The following is an 18,994-nucleotide window of genomic DNA, read 5'->3' on the forward strand; positions in this document are numbered from 1 at the left end:
TGACTTTTTACAATAGAGGACGTTGTATAGTTTGATGTAGTGAAGGTTTGAGGAGTCAATTTCATCATTCCTTTAGAAGTTGGAAAACTCCTATAGAATTGGTCATCCTAAAGGGCATGAATGGAAGCATACTAGACCTGCATGTAAATTGTCAACCCTAAATACTACATGCCTCTTCTTAGAGTAACTTAGAGTAAAAAAAAATAATTAAGTGGTGAATTTTGGTCTGAATCTCAGTCTGAGACTGCCTGCGTGTCAGATCACATCCTCCTTATCTTGAACCCTCTATTGCTCATGTTTCCTCGTGTGTAGTGACTGCAGACAGCCCATTTTTACTGTAAATCCCAACAGCTGCTGTGTGGGTAGTTAAATTGTTATGCAGTGGGTGGGTGTGGGTGTGTCTGTGTGTGTGTGTGTGTACGTGTGTGTGTATGTGTGACATTTTTTGTCATATTTCTTCAGAAATTAACCAGTCACTCTACAAGCTCACAGTGTTTCCGGTGACTCATCTGTCAGTATTCCTGGTTAATGCAAAGTTCAAATTATTACGTGTCATTTTCACTTTAGAACATCGGTTACAGTACCTTGCATTACAATGTACTACGAAATTGTCTTAGTAAATTTTATCACAAAAACAGTATGGACGTTGGTAATACCATAATTGCATCCTCTGTTGTGAAATAACTTTTCTCCCTCCCAAACTGTAATTCTCTTCACAGTAAAAGCACATTATGGATTGTGTCTGTTTGTATTTGTTAGTGGTCCTTTATGTCCATTAAATTGACCGCTTGTCACAGCATGCCCTCTCTGGTGACGATAAAGGGCTGTATTGTGAGTCAGTGAGCCAGCCAAGTGTAGGCAGTCGCCACCTAGCTACATCACTCTCATGGTCATCACACGTACACGGCTGCCCCTTGTCCTCCCTTTAATTGTCTGGTTCCCACAGTCTTCCTCACCTCCCTAACCACTGTCCAATCCCAAAGCCTGGGCTCATCTATCAGTCAAGCCAGTGACCTCATCAAAGAGCGCATCGCCTGAGTGAGTTCCATACTGAGTAGATAGGAATAGCCCCAACTACAAATACATGGTGAGATAGCTTGTCATCTTCCTAATGGTTTAGGTTAGAGTTGGGAGTAATAGTAATCTGATTTGGATCGATGGTTAAGGAATGTTTCATTGTAGCCATCTTGGTGGAGACTTGTAATGGTGAGCAGCGGATGTCTTCTATCACAACCTTGTAATACGATGTTCAGGCAGAAATATGCAGTGTTATTAACCCCTTTATTATTCTACACCTCCTGACTGCCACCCCTTCCCTCCTTGCTCCCCCCCTCACACACAAACACACATGCACGCACACATGCACGCACACCCACCCATGCACCCACGCACCCACGCACGCACGCACGCACGCACGCACGCACGCACGCACGCACGCACGCACGCACGCACGCACGCACACACACATTGATTGCACATACTACCTCATCTAATAATAAACGTGTGATGTATCTAGTTGATTACTTGTTTTCTCTCAAAGCAGAAGACATGACCTTTGGTGTTTTCGGAATGATTGCCCTTGAATATCTCCTGTCTCCTGTGTGCGTGCGTCTGTGTGTGTGTGTGTGTGTGTGTGTGTGTGTGTGTGTGTGTACCTTGACTGATGTTGAATTCCAGTGGTCTGCTTAGATAGCTGTTGCAATGACTTTGATCAATTATCTGGTCACACACTAGATAATCAATACTGAGAGGCACCCACAGCCTGATCGACCCCTGACCTGCCAGATTGTGAGAAAAAAATAGATCATCCAAAATGAGGTTTAAAAAGAAGAAAAGCAGTGTTTTTAAGGAACTCTGTGTTTATTTTTGGCTCTCTCAGAAGCTGTGGACTGATATTCACCACCTTGAAGTCTACAATGAGTCTATGTCATAAACTGACATGAGATTGCATTATCAGGCGCTTTACCAAAGGCAGTACAGATGTCAAGAAAAAAACATACTGTATGAAAGAAAAAAACATACTGTATGTTAAACACTGATACCATTCAAATGCCATATGACTTAATGAGGACACACCTTCACTTCACTTTAAAAACAATGGCTATCGATCATCAAACTGTGGGGTCACAGTTAGCAATGAGCTATCTGAGGTCATTAATTCACCCTGGTGGAATGTGTGTGCTCTGTTTCAACCTAATCTCAGAAGCAAGGAGCCACAATCTTCTAGGAATCCTGACAGTGCTGCCTGGAATGGCCCAGTCAGTGCAAAGGGAATAGGGCTTTGGGAGTGATGAATTGGTCTCACTGGAGAGTGTTTATATAATGTACACTCACTGGCTGTGAGGAGTGACTGAGGTTAAAAAGGCAAGTTAAAAAAGTAATGAGATGATTCATTGGGGAATACACGTAGTAGAAGACTAGGAGGTGTTCTTCCAGATCAGAGACTGAAACGTCAGGTTCGGTCTCTGATAGGTAGCGATTGTGACATGGAGTGTTCCTTTTCCAGTTTCAACTGGAATCGCCTAAAAGTCATTTGTCCATTTTTCCTCAGCCGAATGCTTACTGTTTATCTCATCAACTTACACTGGTGAATAACAAACTCACAAGTTCAGGAAACAGATATAAAATGGATGTCATAAAAGGGATGAGATCCATGCACACCTTCAATCACTCCCCAGACACATTCATGCAGACTCTGGTAAATATAGCCACTCATAACCCGCAGACAAATATGTCTCAGTGTGAGTTCTGGTGGAGTGTGTGGTGGATACCATCATTGTCATTGTTGGTATTTCTTAACTGGCTTTGGTGTGTGTGGATGTGTGTGTGTTCTGGCACACAATAGCGGGTCAGATTGGTGGATACAGACATTGCTGAGCCATTTCCTTCAATGTGATCCACCCACCTTTGTTTATTTGACTTGTCATAGCATTGCCTTGGTTTTCTATTGTATTGATTAGACTTACATGTTAGATTTTTGTAATTTCTATATATTTATATTATAATTTCTTATCCAGAGCAACTTAGTCAATTTGTATAAAAAAGGAGGTGAATCAATTCTACATCACAGTCATCTCAAGTAAGACTTTCTATCAGAATAAGTGGCACAAGCAGTCACAGTGCTAGAGAAACGGAAGCAAACAACTGTTAGTTTGTTTTTTTAAAAGATAATTCATAGTTAGGCTTAGCACATTTCATCTAAAATGAAAAGTCAGAAAATGTGCCTGTTCCAAGAAGCGGTTATGCAACTGTATGAAACAGTAACCATATGCGTGAGCTTTGTAATCAGTAAAGACTGTGTGTTACTCAGACCCAGCTGGTGGGGTGTGTACATAAACTGTGGTTTACTGTGGTTGATAATCCTTACCTCTATCCTACCGGCCATTTCCTGACTCAACAGCACCTGCTGTGAAGAACCAGAGGTTACTGAGTGTAAAAGTAGAGCCTCACTCGGAGAGTACTGGGACTCAGAAATGTTACTTTGATATACTTTTTTTTAAACTTCAGGTCGTTAACTACCTGTCACTGTTTTTATTGCAGCCAGATTTTGATCCCACAGATGATGTGGATATGTTTGCTTTTTTCTTCAGAGTTCACTCTCCGCTCAGTTTGACAGGAGATAAGTGCTAGTCTGTGATTTGTGGATCTCTCACCTGTTGCCATGACACATGGAGATTCCATCTCTGCTGTGTCTTTTAACAAAACTTTGAGTTTCATTTATGTTGTAGGCTACTTTACACAGAATCTAATAACCCTCTGTAAACCAACAATTCCAACAAAGTATAAAAAAAATAATGAGCCAACCTACTGGTCGCCATCACTCTAGTTCCACAGTCTGAAACACACAGTGAAATACAGTCTGAAACACACAGTGAAATCCAATCTGAAACTCACAGTGAAATACAGTCTGAAACACACTGTGAAATACAGTATTCTGTCTACTGGTCACCATGACCATACTGTTGGAATCTCATACCATTTTACACACTGGAATGTGGCGCTGGAGTTCTCTCCACCAATAGTGTAATTCAAGGTTGTTTGAACGAGAGCGTGGGCAGACAGAGGGCTGTGTGAGTCAGTGACCCGGCAGCTGGCAGTACCACTTACAGTGATAGGCTATGGATCCTGTCCGCTTACTTCAATCTGCAGCCCCCAGCCCCAGCCCCCAGCCCCCAGCCCCCTGCCCCCAGCCCCCCCAGCCCCCAGCCCCCTGCCCCCAGCCCCCAGCCCCCAGCCCAACTCCGCTCCCCTGTATTTCTATCCCAGTATCTCTCCTCCCTTCCTCTCTCCCTCCTCTGAAGCTGTGCCAGCTCTCTTAGATACTGTACTTCATTGTGTCTTCAGACTATCTTAGATAAAGCCGTTCATCTCTACTGGAAAGCGTTTTGCCCACTGTCTGATATCTCACCTCTTTTACACTCAGACATGATGCTGACTTCAATACTATATGCTCTTCGCACACCTTGGTTTTTGACATTTAAATGATCTCTTGTGACCCTACCATACCATTCATTTGGAGGCTTTGATTTGTACATACATTGTGGCACAAAATAAACTCTCACTATGGGTCTTACCATATTCTTTCGTGACTTTGTTTGATCTGAGTGTTTTTTCTTCCATGGTGTGAAAGGTCTGTTCTGAAACTGTCCCTTGTGTGTATGCCAGGGATATCCTGTTGTGTGGATCTGAACTCCTGTATCGGGTTATAGGAGTCTGAGGGAGGTGGCAGAGGAGGGGGTGGGGGGGGAGGGGGTGGGGGTTGGCGACATGGGGGAGTGTGAACCTTCAACAGACAGCCACCACACTAGTGCTGTGTCACACACAAGCCAAAGAAATGTTTGTTCTCACCAAGATATGTCTCCCCTTCTCTTATCTCCATTCTGATACCCAGCTCACTTTGAAGTGTGTTGAGAGTTGATAGGACAGAAAATTAAAAATTGAAGAGTGTTTTCTAACATTTGGGTGAAGGGTAAAAAAGGATGGGGGAAAAAAAATATATTTGCAAAGATTTAAGCACATTCTAAAATATCTGGAGATTATTCAAGATGAAATACATACATTATTGAAAAGTGTTGATTGGAGTGATGATGGAGTGATGATTTTTTTATTTTTTTTACCAGGCCGCTTTCTGTCACTATCTATCAGTGTGCTGAGAAAGTGGAGGGGGAAGATAGAGGGATATTGTTCTGAGTCAGCTTTGTTTTACATTGTATGAATTTAGCAGAAGCCACAAGCAGATAGATCGGAACTGATGACATAATGCAACGCATGGCTGTGGGTTTGTTATCAGCTTCATTCCATGCTTACCTAGAAAAGATTGTGTGTTTGTGCCATGGTCAGCTTCACCATCACAACATCTGTTGCTCCTGGTTGGTCCAGACATCAATTATTATTTATCATTTCTGATTAAAAATAGTATGTCAAGTGACAGTCAAGTTTCTCCAGAAATACAATATTTTATTGTTAGGTTCAGTTATTATGCAATTATGCTATTATCTATAGTAAGGTCACAAAGTCACTAAAACCTCTACCTGTAGTTTATCAAATCACTTTTTGGTGAAAAAAGCTTCAGCATTGATTTCACTCACTTAGATCATCACAAGGCTGCTCAGTTGTATGTTTCTCCTGTTCGAGGTCAGAAGCAGCATTGGCCATTTCCCTTCCTCTCTGAGACCATGTTGTTTTAAACCCGGTGTTAACCAGAGATTGATCTGAGGAATGAGAATGTATTTGGGGGCTACCATCCGTCATAGGGCCTGAAAGGGGCTGTTTCTCCTGGCCTCGCCACCTTTGATGGAGGCCTGCTTAATGACTCCACTGGGGGAGGCCTAGCCAGCATATGTCTCGGGTCAGCAGTAATACTTTTTTCTTATTTTTTAAGAGGGAGATATTTTCAATCTGCTGAAGACCTTTTGTGTATAGGGTACTTGACTAGTCAGGTTTTAATGCCAGATAATTTGTTGTTTCCAGTGGGTGGAATGAAAACATTCTAATTGTATTGGGAGCAATAACTTTTCTTTGCTAGTATCTTCAAAATGGCCACTTGGACATCCTCAGAATGGCTGTGTGTTCCTCAGGGATAGACAACACTGCCTTTGCTCTAATTTTTGTCTCATAAATAGAGTGAGTCAGAGATCACGCTGTTCTCTTCACATCATCAAGCTTCCTTTTAAGAATTAAATCCCAAGATAAAGATCACTGCAAGGATCAGAATAAATCCAAAATATCTAAAGGTGTGCTGGAGTTACCATGGTATTCTTTGATTATGATGCAATCACTTTTCCATCGTGTTGAGGAACTGTGACATACGCGTCTGATCGGAAAATATTGTGAAAAGTGAAGAAAAAAAAAAAAAAAGTCATCAAGGCCTCTGTTGCGCAACGCAGTCTGAGAAGACAGTAACGGCAAGCTTTTAATTGCCGCCTCAGTGCTCCAAGCTTCTGCATGTCCTCACATCCAAAAATGTTTATAAGTCCTCTTTTCCTTAGCATGCATATTTCAACCTCAGCCAAGGCCAAACCGAAGACTTGCTCCAGTAGCTGCTGTAATCTCCACGATAATGATAAGATACAATGGACTCTCACCAACCATGACGGCTGCCCTCTCTCCCTCTCTTCCCTCTCCATCTCTCCATCTCTCCCCTCTCTTAACCCCCCCCCCCCCCACCCCACCCCCCTCCCTCCTTCTAGTTTTAAAAAGTTGAATCAGGGGTCAGTGACTTTTGCTGGAGTCCCAGACTGAAATTCCAGATGGTGGTGGTGGGGGGGGAGGTGGCGATGTGAATCGGCCTGCTATCCTTACTGGCCAGCAGGACTGCAGCTCCCCAGTGTCGGCCATAGTTGGATCCCAGGTGTGGGAGGGTGCTATTCATTGGTAATGGATGATTTGAGTTCAACCCTATATAACATAAAACACTTTGAGCACTTGATAACGTTCTACAGTATATGGAATCAATCCGCAATTGCTATCATCATTATCATCCTTTTCTGCTGAGGTGTTAGGTCCATAACTTAAACTCAGTAGGTTTACAACATGAGACACAACCCATCTAATGTCCAGTCCAGTCCAATCCAGTCTAGTCAACTGCTAACCACAGTCAGGACAGGACAGAGACAGAGAGGGTGTGGAGAGCCTCCTCTAGTCCATTCATCTGTGGTGGAACAACCACTGGAATGCTGGAAGTATCATCATCACCACAAAGGGTGTCTAGATCAAGATTATGGGAACATTTTTTATCTCTGAGGTTGTATTTATTTATTTATTTTTAATATTCTTTTTATATACTGTATGTATTCTCAGCTGTCATGGTACTAAAAAATTTCATACTGCAACATTCCTCCTCGTCCCACATCGAGCCAAGCCTGGGTCACCATCTCCATTTATTACTCAGCCTTTGGGATACTGTAGCACACACACACACACACACACACACACACACACACACACACACACACACACACACACACACACACACACACACACACACACACACACACACACATGCTTTGGTTAGTACCCTTCTTTGCATCTTATTCACCTCACAATCGAAACCGAAATTATAGGGCCATGCTGCAAAACTGAATATCGCCGCAGTAACGGTGTCAGTGAGGATATTAGTGATACGGGAAAATGAAGAAGGTCAACGGCTTTCAAAGTGAATCTCTTGAAATATGTTTTTCTTTCACAAATAGTTTCGGCACCAATTGTGTATTGGAGTGTTCAAACTTTTTAATAGGCTACATAGTTAAATAATATAGGCTACATTATATTTCTCATTATTATTATTATATATTACATTTAGGCCTAATGTAAGCTAATTATTTGAAATGACTCATTACATCTTGAAGCAAGAACTCGTTCCCTTAAGTTATCGAGGTGTAGTTTTCGTTTGAATGGCGTTTCGTTTAAAATACTGTTACACAATTATTTTGATTTTGTAGATATAGGCTAAATGGTGTAGATGTTATTGTAATAAGTAAAGTTATTAATCTACATTATTGCCATCATAAAGGTAATTTACTATTGGTAAAGTCCCCCAGCGACTAAGCTACACAATAATATATTTCAACTGTGTTATCTAATAGATTGTTTCATTTATTCATTTTATTATTTAAAGCGGAAAAATGTTGATTTATTTTCACTCGTTTAATTATGTGTTTTCAAATTTCTAAAGTCACACAATGAACTAGAAACTATTCTGATATAATTCTTATTTACTTAGCAGAGGCTTATTTATATGAGCATCAATATATTTTGCGACATTTTGTTGGCTAGTTATTTTGACGATAATGGTGTTAACACATTACACTTATCAATTAATAATCATTCACTCATTTATCACATTCCTATTTTGAATGAATGCTGATTTGTGCTGATTCGCTGCATTCTTCCATAGGATTCAACTCAAGTTGTCAAGCTGAATTTAACAATAAATATTTTTTAATAACTGAGTACTTTATTTTGCATATTAATTAGGCTACATACTGTAGGCCTACAATAGGATTTGGGAGTGATGTGGGTGTTTTTGCTTGCAAACTTTCAAGTCATTAAATACATTTATCAAAAGATTTTCTTAATATAAAAAATGCTCCTTTTAACTCTTACTAACACAGTTATGTGTTAGTGACATTTGTCAGAATGCATGCAAACAGAAAGTGCTGTGTGTGTCTGTCTGGATAAAGAGGAGTCATCTTGTCTTCCCACCCGCTCACGCTCCTCCCCCTGCCCTGTGAGTAAGGCAGTATTAGAGCCTTCATGAGTGTAAGGAAAGCCAGACTACATCAGAGACAGAGAGACAAGGCACTGTGACTTACAACCACACACTGCCACTCCCACACGCCAGATCAACCATAAGGCTAGGACAAAATACAGACTCGGGGCTATCATCCACTGAGTTGTGATACTGCCTGAACCTTCTCCAGATTCCACTCCACATCGCTTCACACACACAGACCGCTGAAACAGAGAGAGTCCAGGAGGAAGGGATGCTTCATTGGTGGACTGGACTTTGCGTTTGCTTCCTGGCCATATTGCGTTAAAGAGAAGTCGCGTCAAGGTTTTTGGCCATATTTTTTTGGCCAGGTCTTTTGGAGGCGCTCTTTACTGTACCCGTGTCATCTGTTGGACTGTGATTTCATTGACGATCTTTGTCCTCAGAGCTTCAGGTGTTTGAGACTGTCTCACTACTTCAGGTGTTGTGCATTTTGGGGTGTCCCTCCATCTCCCGCCTCCCTCCCTAATGCTGACAGAGCCTTATGGAGCGTTGGGATCTATGGGGTCAGATGTGCGAGATCTGAGTTCCCTGTTACCCCCAGTGCCCTCCGTACCCTCCCTGCCAGGAGGGAGTGGGGGCTGTGGCCTGTCCGTCGGAGGCGCCCCTCAGTGGGGTCCGCTCCTGGACCTCCACCCTGGCTCTCCCTACGGCTCCCTGCCTTCCCACCACTCCCTCATCAAGCAGGAGCCCAGCTGGGGCTCCACAGACCCCCTGGAGGACCCTCACTGTGGCCTAGGGGCCTTCACAGTGCACTTCTCTGGGCAGTTCACAGGGACGGGCCCCTGTCGGGTCGGGGCCTTCGGGGAGCCGGCAGCCTCCCAGCCCCGGGTGTTCCCTAATGGAGCCTACCTTCCCAGCTGTGTGGAGAGCCCACCAGCACCCAGGATCCAGGGTAAGGCTGCTGCCCAACTGCCCTGTATGTTCATGTCACTGATACCCTCCCTGGACTCACTCCTACCCTCCTTAACCACTGTCATCCTCATCTAAAACTAAACCCTCTCATCCTCAACACTCTTAGTCAGTGTCGTTCCCAGAGCCTCAGTTTTACACTTGTTGAAGGACTTGCTTATTTTCTATTTGGCCTTTATTTATTCCAGATTTTTACTTGAAAATCTATGTTAAGAGTTACCGTGTGTGTGGGTATACTGTATATGTGTGTGTTTGACCATGTATGTTTTTCTCAGATGTGTGTGTGTGTGTGTGTGTGTGTGTGTAGGCTATTGGATTTGGGTGACGTTCTATGCTATGGATGTTTGGGTTTATTCATAGTGTTGTGTCTGAGCAGAATGTTGTGTACAGGCCAGGGTCATTCTGTCTGACAGAGGTAAGGGGAAAGATCTGTCAGCTTTGCTCAGCTGACCCAACTCATGACTATAGCTACAGTCAAGAGACATCATCTCACTCAGCATATTTCCTGTTATGTATACATGAGAGGAAAAAATAGAATTATATTTAATCCATTTCAATAACTTCAATAGTCAATATAAACAGACCTCATGAATTCGATTGATTTTTTTGCCATTAATTGAAACTGCCAGAGTACGTTCTAGAATGAATTTATGCGGCGCCATAAAACCGTACAGCGCCACAATTTCAATATCCCTGGATTATTGAAACAAAGTGGGATTCATATCTGTAACGGTACTCTACATACTGTTATTGGATATTCATATCATTGTCAACAGAATGAATTTGAAAGCATGTTATTGTTTTACCTCGATTCATTTCAAAGTTATATTTCCACTTATTAGGAATAAGAAAAGATGGGCTAATTTTACAATTATAATTTGTGCAAAAAAATGATTTGGATTTTATGTTATTTCAAAGCATTTTTGTTGAACTGTAGGAAAATAATCACATCATGACTGAAACTGCATGAATAATGTCTCTCGGGCAGAATCCTTGAGAAAAACTTGCACATTTTCTCCATAAATTATGACAATAGAATATTTGCAGAAAGTTAGACCTTCACATGTACAACCCAAATAAGGACTCACTAATCCCATTATTAATATTAATTTCTATGTATCCTAAATTTCAGTCAAACATTTAATTGGAGGTAATTCTCAATGTGTTTGAGACTTTTGTGTGAAATACTCAGAATCTCTATTTTGCTAATAATCAATAAGTAAAAATCCATAATAATCCATAAATCGTATAGTATCCAATTGTTTTTATACTTCAGCTATCATAGACAATGGATAAGTAGTGTGGAAGTCCCTATTATTGGGCGTAAATATGCATTTTAGGATACATTCATGGCACACTGTGTCACTGTACGTTCTTTTAATGAGGTGCGTCTTCTACAGTATATAATTATGATATACAAGAAAACATCCAACATCCAACATCTAACCCTACTTACAGACAATGTCAAAGTAGACGTATGAGTTAAACTAAGTGTGTTCTGAGGGCCTGTTGAATAGCCAGTTCATTGGGACAGTCAAGGTTGTGGTCCTATGTGGTAGCCATACAGGCGTGGGAAAGGACATTACCTTGGCCAGTGATTTCAATTTGGCAAGGACTCAGAAGACTCTCTGCACCTCTCACTGTGTGTCCCATAGTATTTCATAACACACACACACACATACACACACACACACACACACACACACACACACACACACACACACACATAGAATGATAAACACACACACACACACACACACACACACACACACACACATACACACCCACACACACACACACACACACACACACACACACACACACACACACACCACACACACAGAAAGACACATGCACACAATTGGTTTTCGCAGAGTAGCATTCTTCCTTAGCTTATTCTTGAGGCCCTGGGAACAGCCATTTTCTTTGCAATGGAAACACAGATCTTGAGCCCAAATGCAGCACACCAAAGCAGGCTTATATGAATCAAAATTATATATCGGGTCAAGATGTTTATTCTAAGATTCATACAAACCCTAGAAAATAAGAAGTAAGTCAGAATTGCTCTCCAATTTCCGAAACACATATTTTTCATTAATTTTTCTGTCTGAAAACAAATGCAGAAATGACAATATCTGTGAGTTATGGTTTCACTTTATTACCCCCATTAGCGTTATGGGACTTTTTCCCCCCAAGCGGGGTCTATGTTTGACCTCACAAGACCAGTCGGAGGAACTTCACAGAGATTCATCTTCGTTTAGATTTAATTTCTCAGTTTCCTGTGTGCTGTGAATGAGGAGATTTTATCAAGTTTGACATGAAACAAAAATGAAAGAAACACTGTAAACAATGTTGTACTCGATATGATTGTGTGTAATATTCCATTACTCACAGGGGTAAGCCTGTATGTGATCCTTAATGAGAGTTCAGACCCACTGAGCAAAGAGAGTTTGTTTGCTCAGAGGAAAGTAGTTTTTGATGAAGTGTTTTGAGGGTCAGTGAAGTGCTTTATAGGCTACAGTGATTTAAGGATGTGTGGATGAGTCAATCTTCTCAGGAACTGTCTAACACTCCCCTTGGCTTTTACCCAACCAAGGTCATGCTATGTGTGTGTGTGTGTGTGTGTGTGTGTGTGTGTGTGTGTGTGTGTGTGTGTGTGTGTGTGTGTGTGTGTGTGTGTGTATGTGTGTGTGTGTGTATGAGAGAGAGTGTGTGCTTGCATGAGCATGTGTACCACTTCCTTTTAGTCTATAATACATTTCTGCTCCTAGATTTACTGATCTTCATATGTTCTACACGCCAACTTTCCTCTTCTACTTGCAATAAATACTGAAACCCCAAAGCCAGTGAATGAATGCCTTCCAGTGAGCAAGGATTCAGTGGTGTGATAAACACACTGAAGGTATCATTCCAGAGACTTAGAGCTGCTGCCCAACAGCAATTCAGATGTCAGAACAGCTACTGGAGTGCCCAAGTTTCCTTGAGGAGTCAGCCATCATGGTGAAAATGAGCCAGGACTCTCTTTACAAGCAATTTATCTCTCTCTCTCTTTTCTCTCTCTCTCTCTCTCTCTCTCTCTCTCTCTCTCTGTCTCTCTCTCTCTCTCTCTGTCTCTCAGGTTATGGGAGTATGGATGGTGCTCCCAGTTACGCTCACACTCCCTCTCACCACTCCCCTCAACTTACCAGCCACTCCTTCAAACACGAAGACAACCTGTCCCCCCTGTCAACCATGGGTAAATATCTCCACCCTAATGCGTGTGTGTGTGTGTTTGTGTGTGTCTGTGTGTCGGTCTGTCTGTCGGTCTTTTTTTAGTTGTGTACGTGAATGTTCAGTAGATGTAAATTTGTAACAAAAACAAATGGCTGAGAGGCCTCCGCAAGGTTAAGTATGTCACAGAGAGTTTTATGTCAAAGCAATAAATTGCGGTTATCCGTTTTCCTCTCTCTCTCTCAGCAAATAACTACTACTGAGTCTCTCCCTCTCTCTCTCTCTCTCTCTCTCTCTCTCTCTTGCTCCATACAAAGCTGCCTATGTGTTCTGGTCATTTTTCACAAACGTCTTACTCTGGAAATAATAAAGTGAGGAAACAGCTTTATGAGAGACCTATTTGGAATGTTCAGAACCATCAGGGGACCAATACACTACGTGAGCCAGGAGAGGAGTGCTGTACACACAGATCCGGCATTTACATTCTGTGTGTGTTGTTGTGTGTTCACTATCTCTTTGAAATGGATTGCTTTATCACCTCTGAGAGCGCTCTGGTGTTTGGATTACTACTGAGAGGAAATGTGTTGTTTCCGGCTTAAGACATCACAGTTAGTTGGTTGCGTTTCACAAGTTTTTCCCAGTACATTACCGAGACAAAAAAAGTGTTTGGAAGCACTTTAAAGACAGCTTATAAGAGCCGCCACTTGTAGAAGCACCCAGCTGAGTGGTTAACTAGAATGCTACAAATAGCCGCTGTAGGTTTTACATCGATTCAGAGGCTCTGAATACTGTGTGACAGATCTTTGTGCGTGTTTGTTTGTTTGTCTGTTTATTGTATGCAGGTGACCAGCAGTACCATGCCCCTCCCTCTATGTTTGGTTGCCACGCCCCCTCAGAGTCCTGTCCGAGCAGCCAAGCTCTCCTCCTGAGGAACTATAACAGGTACCTGGCCTTCCAAAGCTCAATTTGTCAATCACAGGGTTTCCACCAAACACCACTTAGTATATCCAGAGTGGAAGCCCTGAGTCAGCTGTGGTCTGTTCCAAGGTGAAGTGGTGCCCAATGGTGCACAACAGGCCAAAGCAAACGCTGAATGATATACTGCTGCTCTCCCTCTGAATCTACCATTACTGCCTGACTTTGAGAAGAGGAGGGTAGGGGTTAAAGGAGAAGAAAGTATGATGGGGGAAGAAGATGGAGAGGAAGAGGGGAGAGGAGGAAGAGGAAGAGGAGAAGAAGGGAGGGCTGGGAAGTCTCATTTCAGGCCTTGAAATAGTCTGAAACATGGGGGTATGTCATTTAAACCAAAACATGTCAGCAGGCAAATTAAAGCAGAATTCTTTAAATGCCGTCCCGGTTTGTTTTTGAAGAGGGGGAACACAAGGAACCCAAATACCGGAACAACGTTTGATAAGATAGGGAGATTCTTCCTGCCTTTAGATCCAGCTCTTCCTTCTCATGACAATGATCAAAGGCATACAAACACACACACACACACACACACACACACACACACACACACACACACACACACACACACACACACACACACACACACACACACACAAACACACAAACACACTAGAAACCTAGAGTAAAAATAGAAACCCACAATATCGCTCAAGATATTATTCAAGTGGATTACTCTACATTCATCATAGTTTTTACATTGATAATTATTTCCACAGTTCTGCTCGGTTTTCCTCAAGGACAGGAATTTGTAACACTCCAAAATTCCCCTGAAACTGTTTCCCTCCTACTCATATGATGCTGTGAGGGGAGAGTGATGTCATGCGCTGGTCCACCGCCGCAATGTACTAGGTACGGGCACACTCAGCCTGGCTATGACTGTATCACGTCTCCAAGTGTGTCTGTGGTGTGTGTGTGTGTGGGTATGTGTGTGTGTGTGTGTGTGTGTGTGTGTGTGTGTGTGTGTGTGTGGTTGTGTGGTGTGTGTGTGTGTGTGTGTGTGTGTGTGTATGTGTGTGTGTGTGTGTGTGTGTGTGTGTGTCTGTGTGTGTGAGGCAGTTACTGTAATCATCTGCCAAAGTGACTAATGGCTTCTCAGCAGGTTTCTGTGGAATGAGTGGACTGGTTGTTTTAAAAGAAAAAGCAGCTATGTGGAGTTCCCCTAATCGTGATGTCCTCATTATCCATATCTAGAAAGGGAGGGGGAGAGGGAGAGACTGGACAGAGAGAGAGAGAGGGAGGGAGAGAGAAATAATCTTGGAAATGGAATGAGGGATTTAGTGACCTCATTTTACAAAAAGAGAAAAAGAGTAAAAGACTCTTTATCTTACAAATGCTCCTGGTCACCTCCCAGCATCTGTGTTGTCTTTCATCTCTCTGTCCCTTTCTTACTGGCAGACATATTGAGTAAAACTCTACAGTGTTGCTCTGCTCCCTCTGTAATTACCCCAGTAGCAAGTATTAACATGCTATTACATTGTAATTGCATAGGAATAGAGAGTGTTTTTCTGTGGAACAAGGACCACTTTGGAGCAACTTTGTAATCACACTGTTACCACCCAGCTACTAGAGCAACTTCTAACCATAATATCAATGTCATATTGTTGGTGATCATGAAACCCGTAACCTGGTGACCTCTGTGTGTTTCCCTCAGTGATAACCTGTACCAAATGGCGTCTCAGCTGGAGTGTGTGTCATGGAACCCGATGAACACGCTGACCTCCTCCATGAAGAGGTACGGTTCGTCTCTCTGCACGTACTGTACATCCTTAGGGTAGCCTTGACCCTAGAGAGGGAGGTAATGAGGGAGGAAGAGGAGGATGGGAGGTTGTTTGGCCTGCCGTCTGGGGGTAGGCAGGAGGAAGGAGATCAGAGGACAATGGGCCTACCCGCCCCCTTCTCTCTCTCTCTCTCTCTCTCTCTCTCTCTCTCTCTCTCTCTCTCCCTCCATCTCTCCCTCTCTCCCCCCCTCACCCCCTCTCTCATCTCAGTCTGGTTCAGTGTTTCCTGACCCTACCTCTTGTCCTCTCTCCCTGTTTAGTCACGGGACGGGCTACGAGAGTGAACCCACGGCCCCCCCCCCTCCTGTTGTGCTCAGCTGCAGTGCTCAGTACCACATCCACACACACGGCCTCTTCAGAGGACTACAGGTCAGGGTGCCGCCAACACGCACACATACACACATACACACACACACACACGCATGCATGCACAAACGCACACTAACACACACGCACACAAACACACACACGCATGTATGCACACGTGTACATATGCACGCACGCACACAGGTACGCACGCACACACACACACACACACACACACACACACACACACACACACACACACACAGTTGATGGAGCGTTATACTGACACACCTCTCCCTCTCTCTGTAGGATGTCCGACGGGTGCCTGGTATCAACCCCTCCGTGGTGAGGTCATCAGAGCCTAGTGAGAAGCGTCCGTTTGTGTGTGCCTACCCTGGCTGCAGCAAGAGATACTTCAAACTGTCCCACCTGCAGATGCACGGCAGGAAACACACAGGTGAGGGGAACAACAGCAACTGTACTCACAGAGATGATGATGATGATGATGATGATGATGATGACGACGATGATGACTCTTGTAGGAGAGAAGCCATATCAGTGTGACTTCACTGACTGTGGACGGAGGTTCTCCAGATCAGACCAGCTGAAGAGACACCAACGCAGACACACAGGTCAGACATCCATCTACAGTGTCTCTCCATCTTTTCTTCTATTTCTCTCTCTGTATTTGTAGTTTTTAACTCTTATCTCCTTCTCTCTCCCTCCCCGTTCCTGGTCTCCCCATCCCTGGTCTCCCCATCCCTGGTCTCCCCCCTGGTCTCCCCCCTGGTCTGTGTTTTCATAGGAGTGAAACCATTTCAGTGTGAGACTTGCCAGAGAAAGTTTTCACGGTCGGACCATCTGAAGACACACACCCGGACTCATACAGGTAAAACAAGTGCGTATACCTTTATTTTCTACTTTTTCCTGTACTATTTGTCCTTGAATGGATGAGGAAATACAATCATTTGGATAATTTCATCCATTTTCAAATGTCACACATCCATAACTCAAGCCACCAAAGAAACATTAGTCACGACCAACATCCCCTCCTCTCTCCTCTCTCCTCTCTCTTCTCTCCTCTCTCCTCTCTCCTCTCTCCTCTCCTCTCTCTTCTCTCCCCTCTCCTCTCTCTTCTCCTCCTCCCAGGTGAGAAGCCCTTTACTTGCCGCTGGTCCAGCTGTCAGAAGAAGTTTGCGCGGTCAGATGAGCTGGTCCGCCACCACAGCATGCACCAGAGGAACATCACCAAGCTGCAGTCTGCCATCTGAGCTGTGTTATCTTGGATTCATACAGCTCACAGCATGTTTCATTGTAAAGGCCAGGGGCCATTACCAGACCAGACCAGACCAGACCAGACCAGACCAGACCAGACCAGACCAGACCAGACCAAACCAGACCAGACCTACACATTCAATGGTACAGATCACCATGACTTTTATGACTTGTATGGCTTCCATTCCCAGCACAACTTCTCCATACTGGCATGGCCGTGTTGAAAGTACTGCTTTGCAATAGTGGGACATGCTAGGCATGGGTGACCCCCCGTGTTTCCCAGTCAGACTTGTATACAGTAAGTGGAGAGCATGACTTGTACTCAGCTTCTGAGTTTCACCAGCCTTCAGAAAAACATACCCAGAGCAGCTTCACCAATTCACTGCTGTCACCGTTGTCATGGATAGCCATCATAACCTGTTTTCATCCTTTCACATTGTATCACAGTCAATCTGAGCCAAGATTAGGAAATCTGATTTCTTTGTAAAATGGATGAATAGTTGATTTGGATGTACTATCTTGAATATTGTATCATAATTGCACTGGCTTTATGTTCTATTGCTATAACTGTGTCACTATGAAAATGTGCTGGACCTTGTAAACTGGAGTTTTTTATCATATGCCTATAGTATACAATTATGTATACAACAACATACAATTCACCATTGTATATACATGACATCTTTGCTATCCTCAGTCATTTTGTATTTTTTTGTACTGTCAAAAATATATTAAAGTTGGTCCATTTTGGTGTGTGGTGCCGTAGTGAAGTTGTTGTAGAGTTAATGGGTTTGTGTCATATCAGTTAAGAGCCTTGGCGGTCCGTAAGTGGCAGGGTCAGACGGTAAAGCGGCACCCGTCGTGACTCTGACAAGGTGCAGATCTCACCCTCCTAAATCTCACACACACATCTCCATGATGGAGAACAACTGGACCTCAATAAATCTCATTAGACGAGACACATACCTCAGTGTCAGCTGGCTTTACTTCAGTATCAGCCCCGTCTGCAGAGGAGAGGCCCACGACACACTAACCCTAACACGCACGCACGGACGCACGCATGTAGGTGTGCACGTGTGTTTGATACCATTCCTCATTCCGTTCCATGCCTTACAATGAGCCCGGCCTCCAATTTCTGCCTCCACCAGCCTCAAGTCGCAAACACACACACGCATGCACGCACACAAATATCACAGGTCCTCTTTCCCTGAAGTTACACCATTTAGCCACATGAGGGCAGTGTCAGCCTTTCAGTGGGACTGCAGGGCCAGTTTCAGCCTTGTTGGAGAATGCAGATGAACGACAAGGAGGTGATGTTTCTACCAAAAAAAACATAAGATCAACTCCTCATCTCTGCTATTGAGATAAGAAAAGATTATACAGTGATGCCGTAGTATTCTTCATGAAGTATTTCTACACTGGGAGTCATATGCAATTCCCAATGAAAGGACCGGAATAAGTGTTAATCATGGTATGATTTGTTGTGAAATGCTGTTGTGAAAATCTTAACATCCTGCTCTCTTTAACAGACATGAGTTCTGACTAATCCTCAGAGTTTAATTCTAATCCTCAGTCTAGTACAAGTCTAGAATCTAGAAAACCCGGCACCAGGTGTTAAGGGGCATTGAATAGTCGTACTAATGAACATGTCTGTGGGAGAGAAGCAGGAGGCAGAGAGGCGGCTGCAGGATAGGCCTAGGTCTGTAAAATATGCATGATGTGGATGGAGTTGTGTGTCAGCTTGTGAGTTTGAGTGATTCAGCCACAGCAG

The 18,994-nt window shown here is 43.4% G+C and overlaps 1 protein-coding gene across 1 annotated transcript; it reads left to right on the forward strand.

Moving 5' to 3' along the window:
* Positions 1–9,238: 9,238 nt before the first annotated feature.
* On the forward strand, positions 9,239–17,219 carry wt1b (WT1 transcription factor b; the record flags this gene model as incomplete). The annotated part of the gene is made up of 9 exons (XM_083691202.1): positions 9,239–9,665; positions 12,801–12,917; positions 13,735–13,834; positions 15,516–15,596; positions 15,903–16,011; positions 16,258–16,405; positions 16,491–16,580; positions 16,754–16,846; positions 17,098–17,219. The coding sequence occupies 9 exons, from the start codon at positions 9,239–9,241 to the stop codon at positions 17,217–17,219; spliced, it is 1,287 nt and encodes a 428-aa protein (XP_083547328.1).
* Between the last annotated feature and the right edge of the window lie 1,775 nt (positions 17,220–18,994).

Source organism: Argentina silus (genome assembly GCF_951799395.1).
Source record: "Argentina silus genome assembly, chromosome: 19".
NCBI classification, from domain to species: Eukaryota; Metazoa; Chordata; class Actinopteri; order Argentiniformes; family Argentinidae; genus Argentina; species Argentina silus.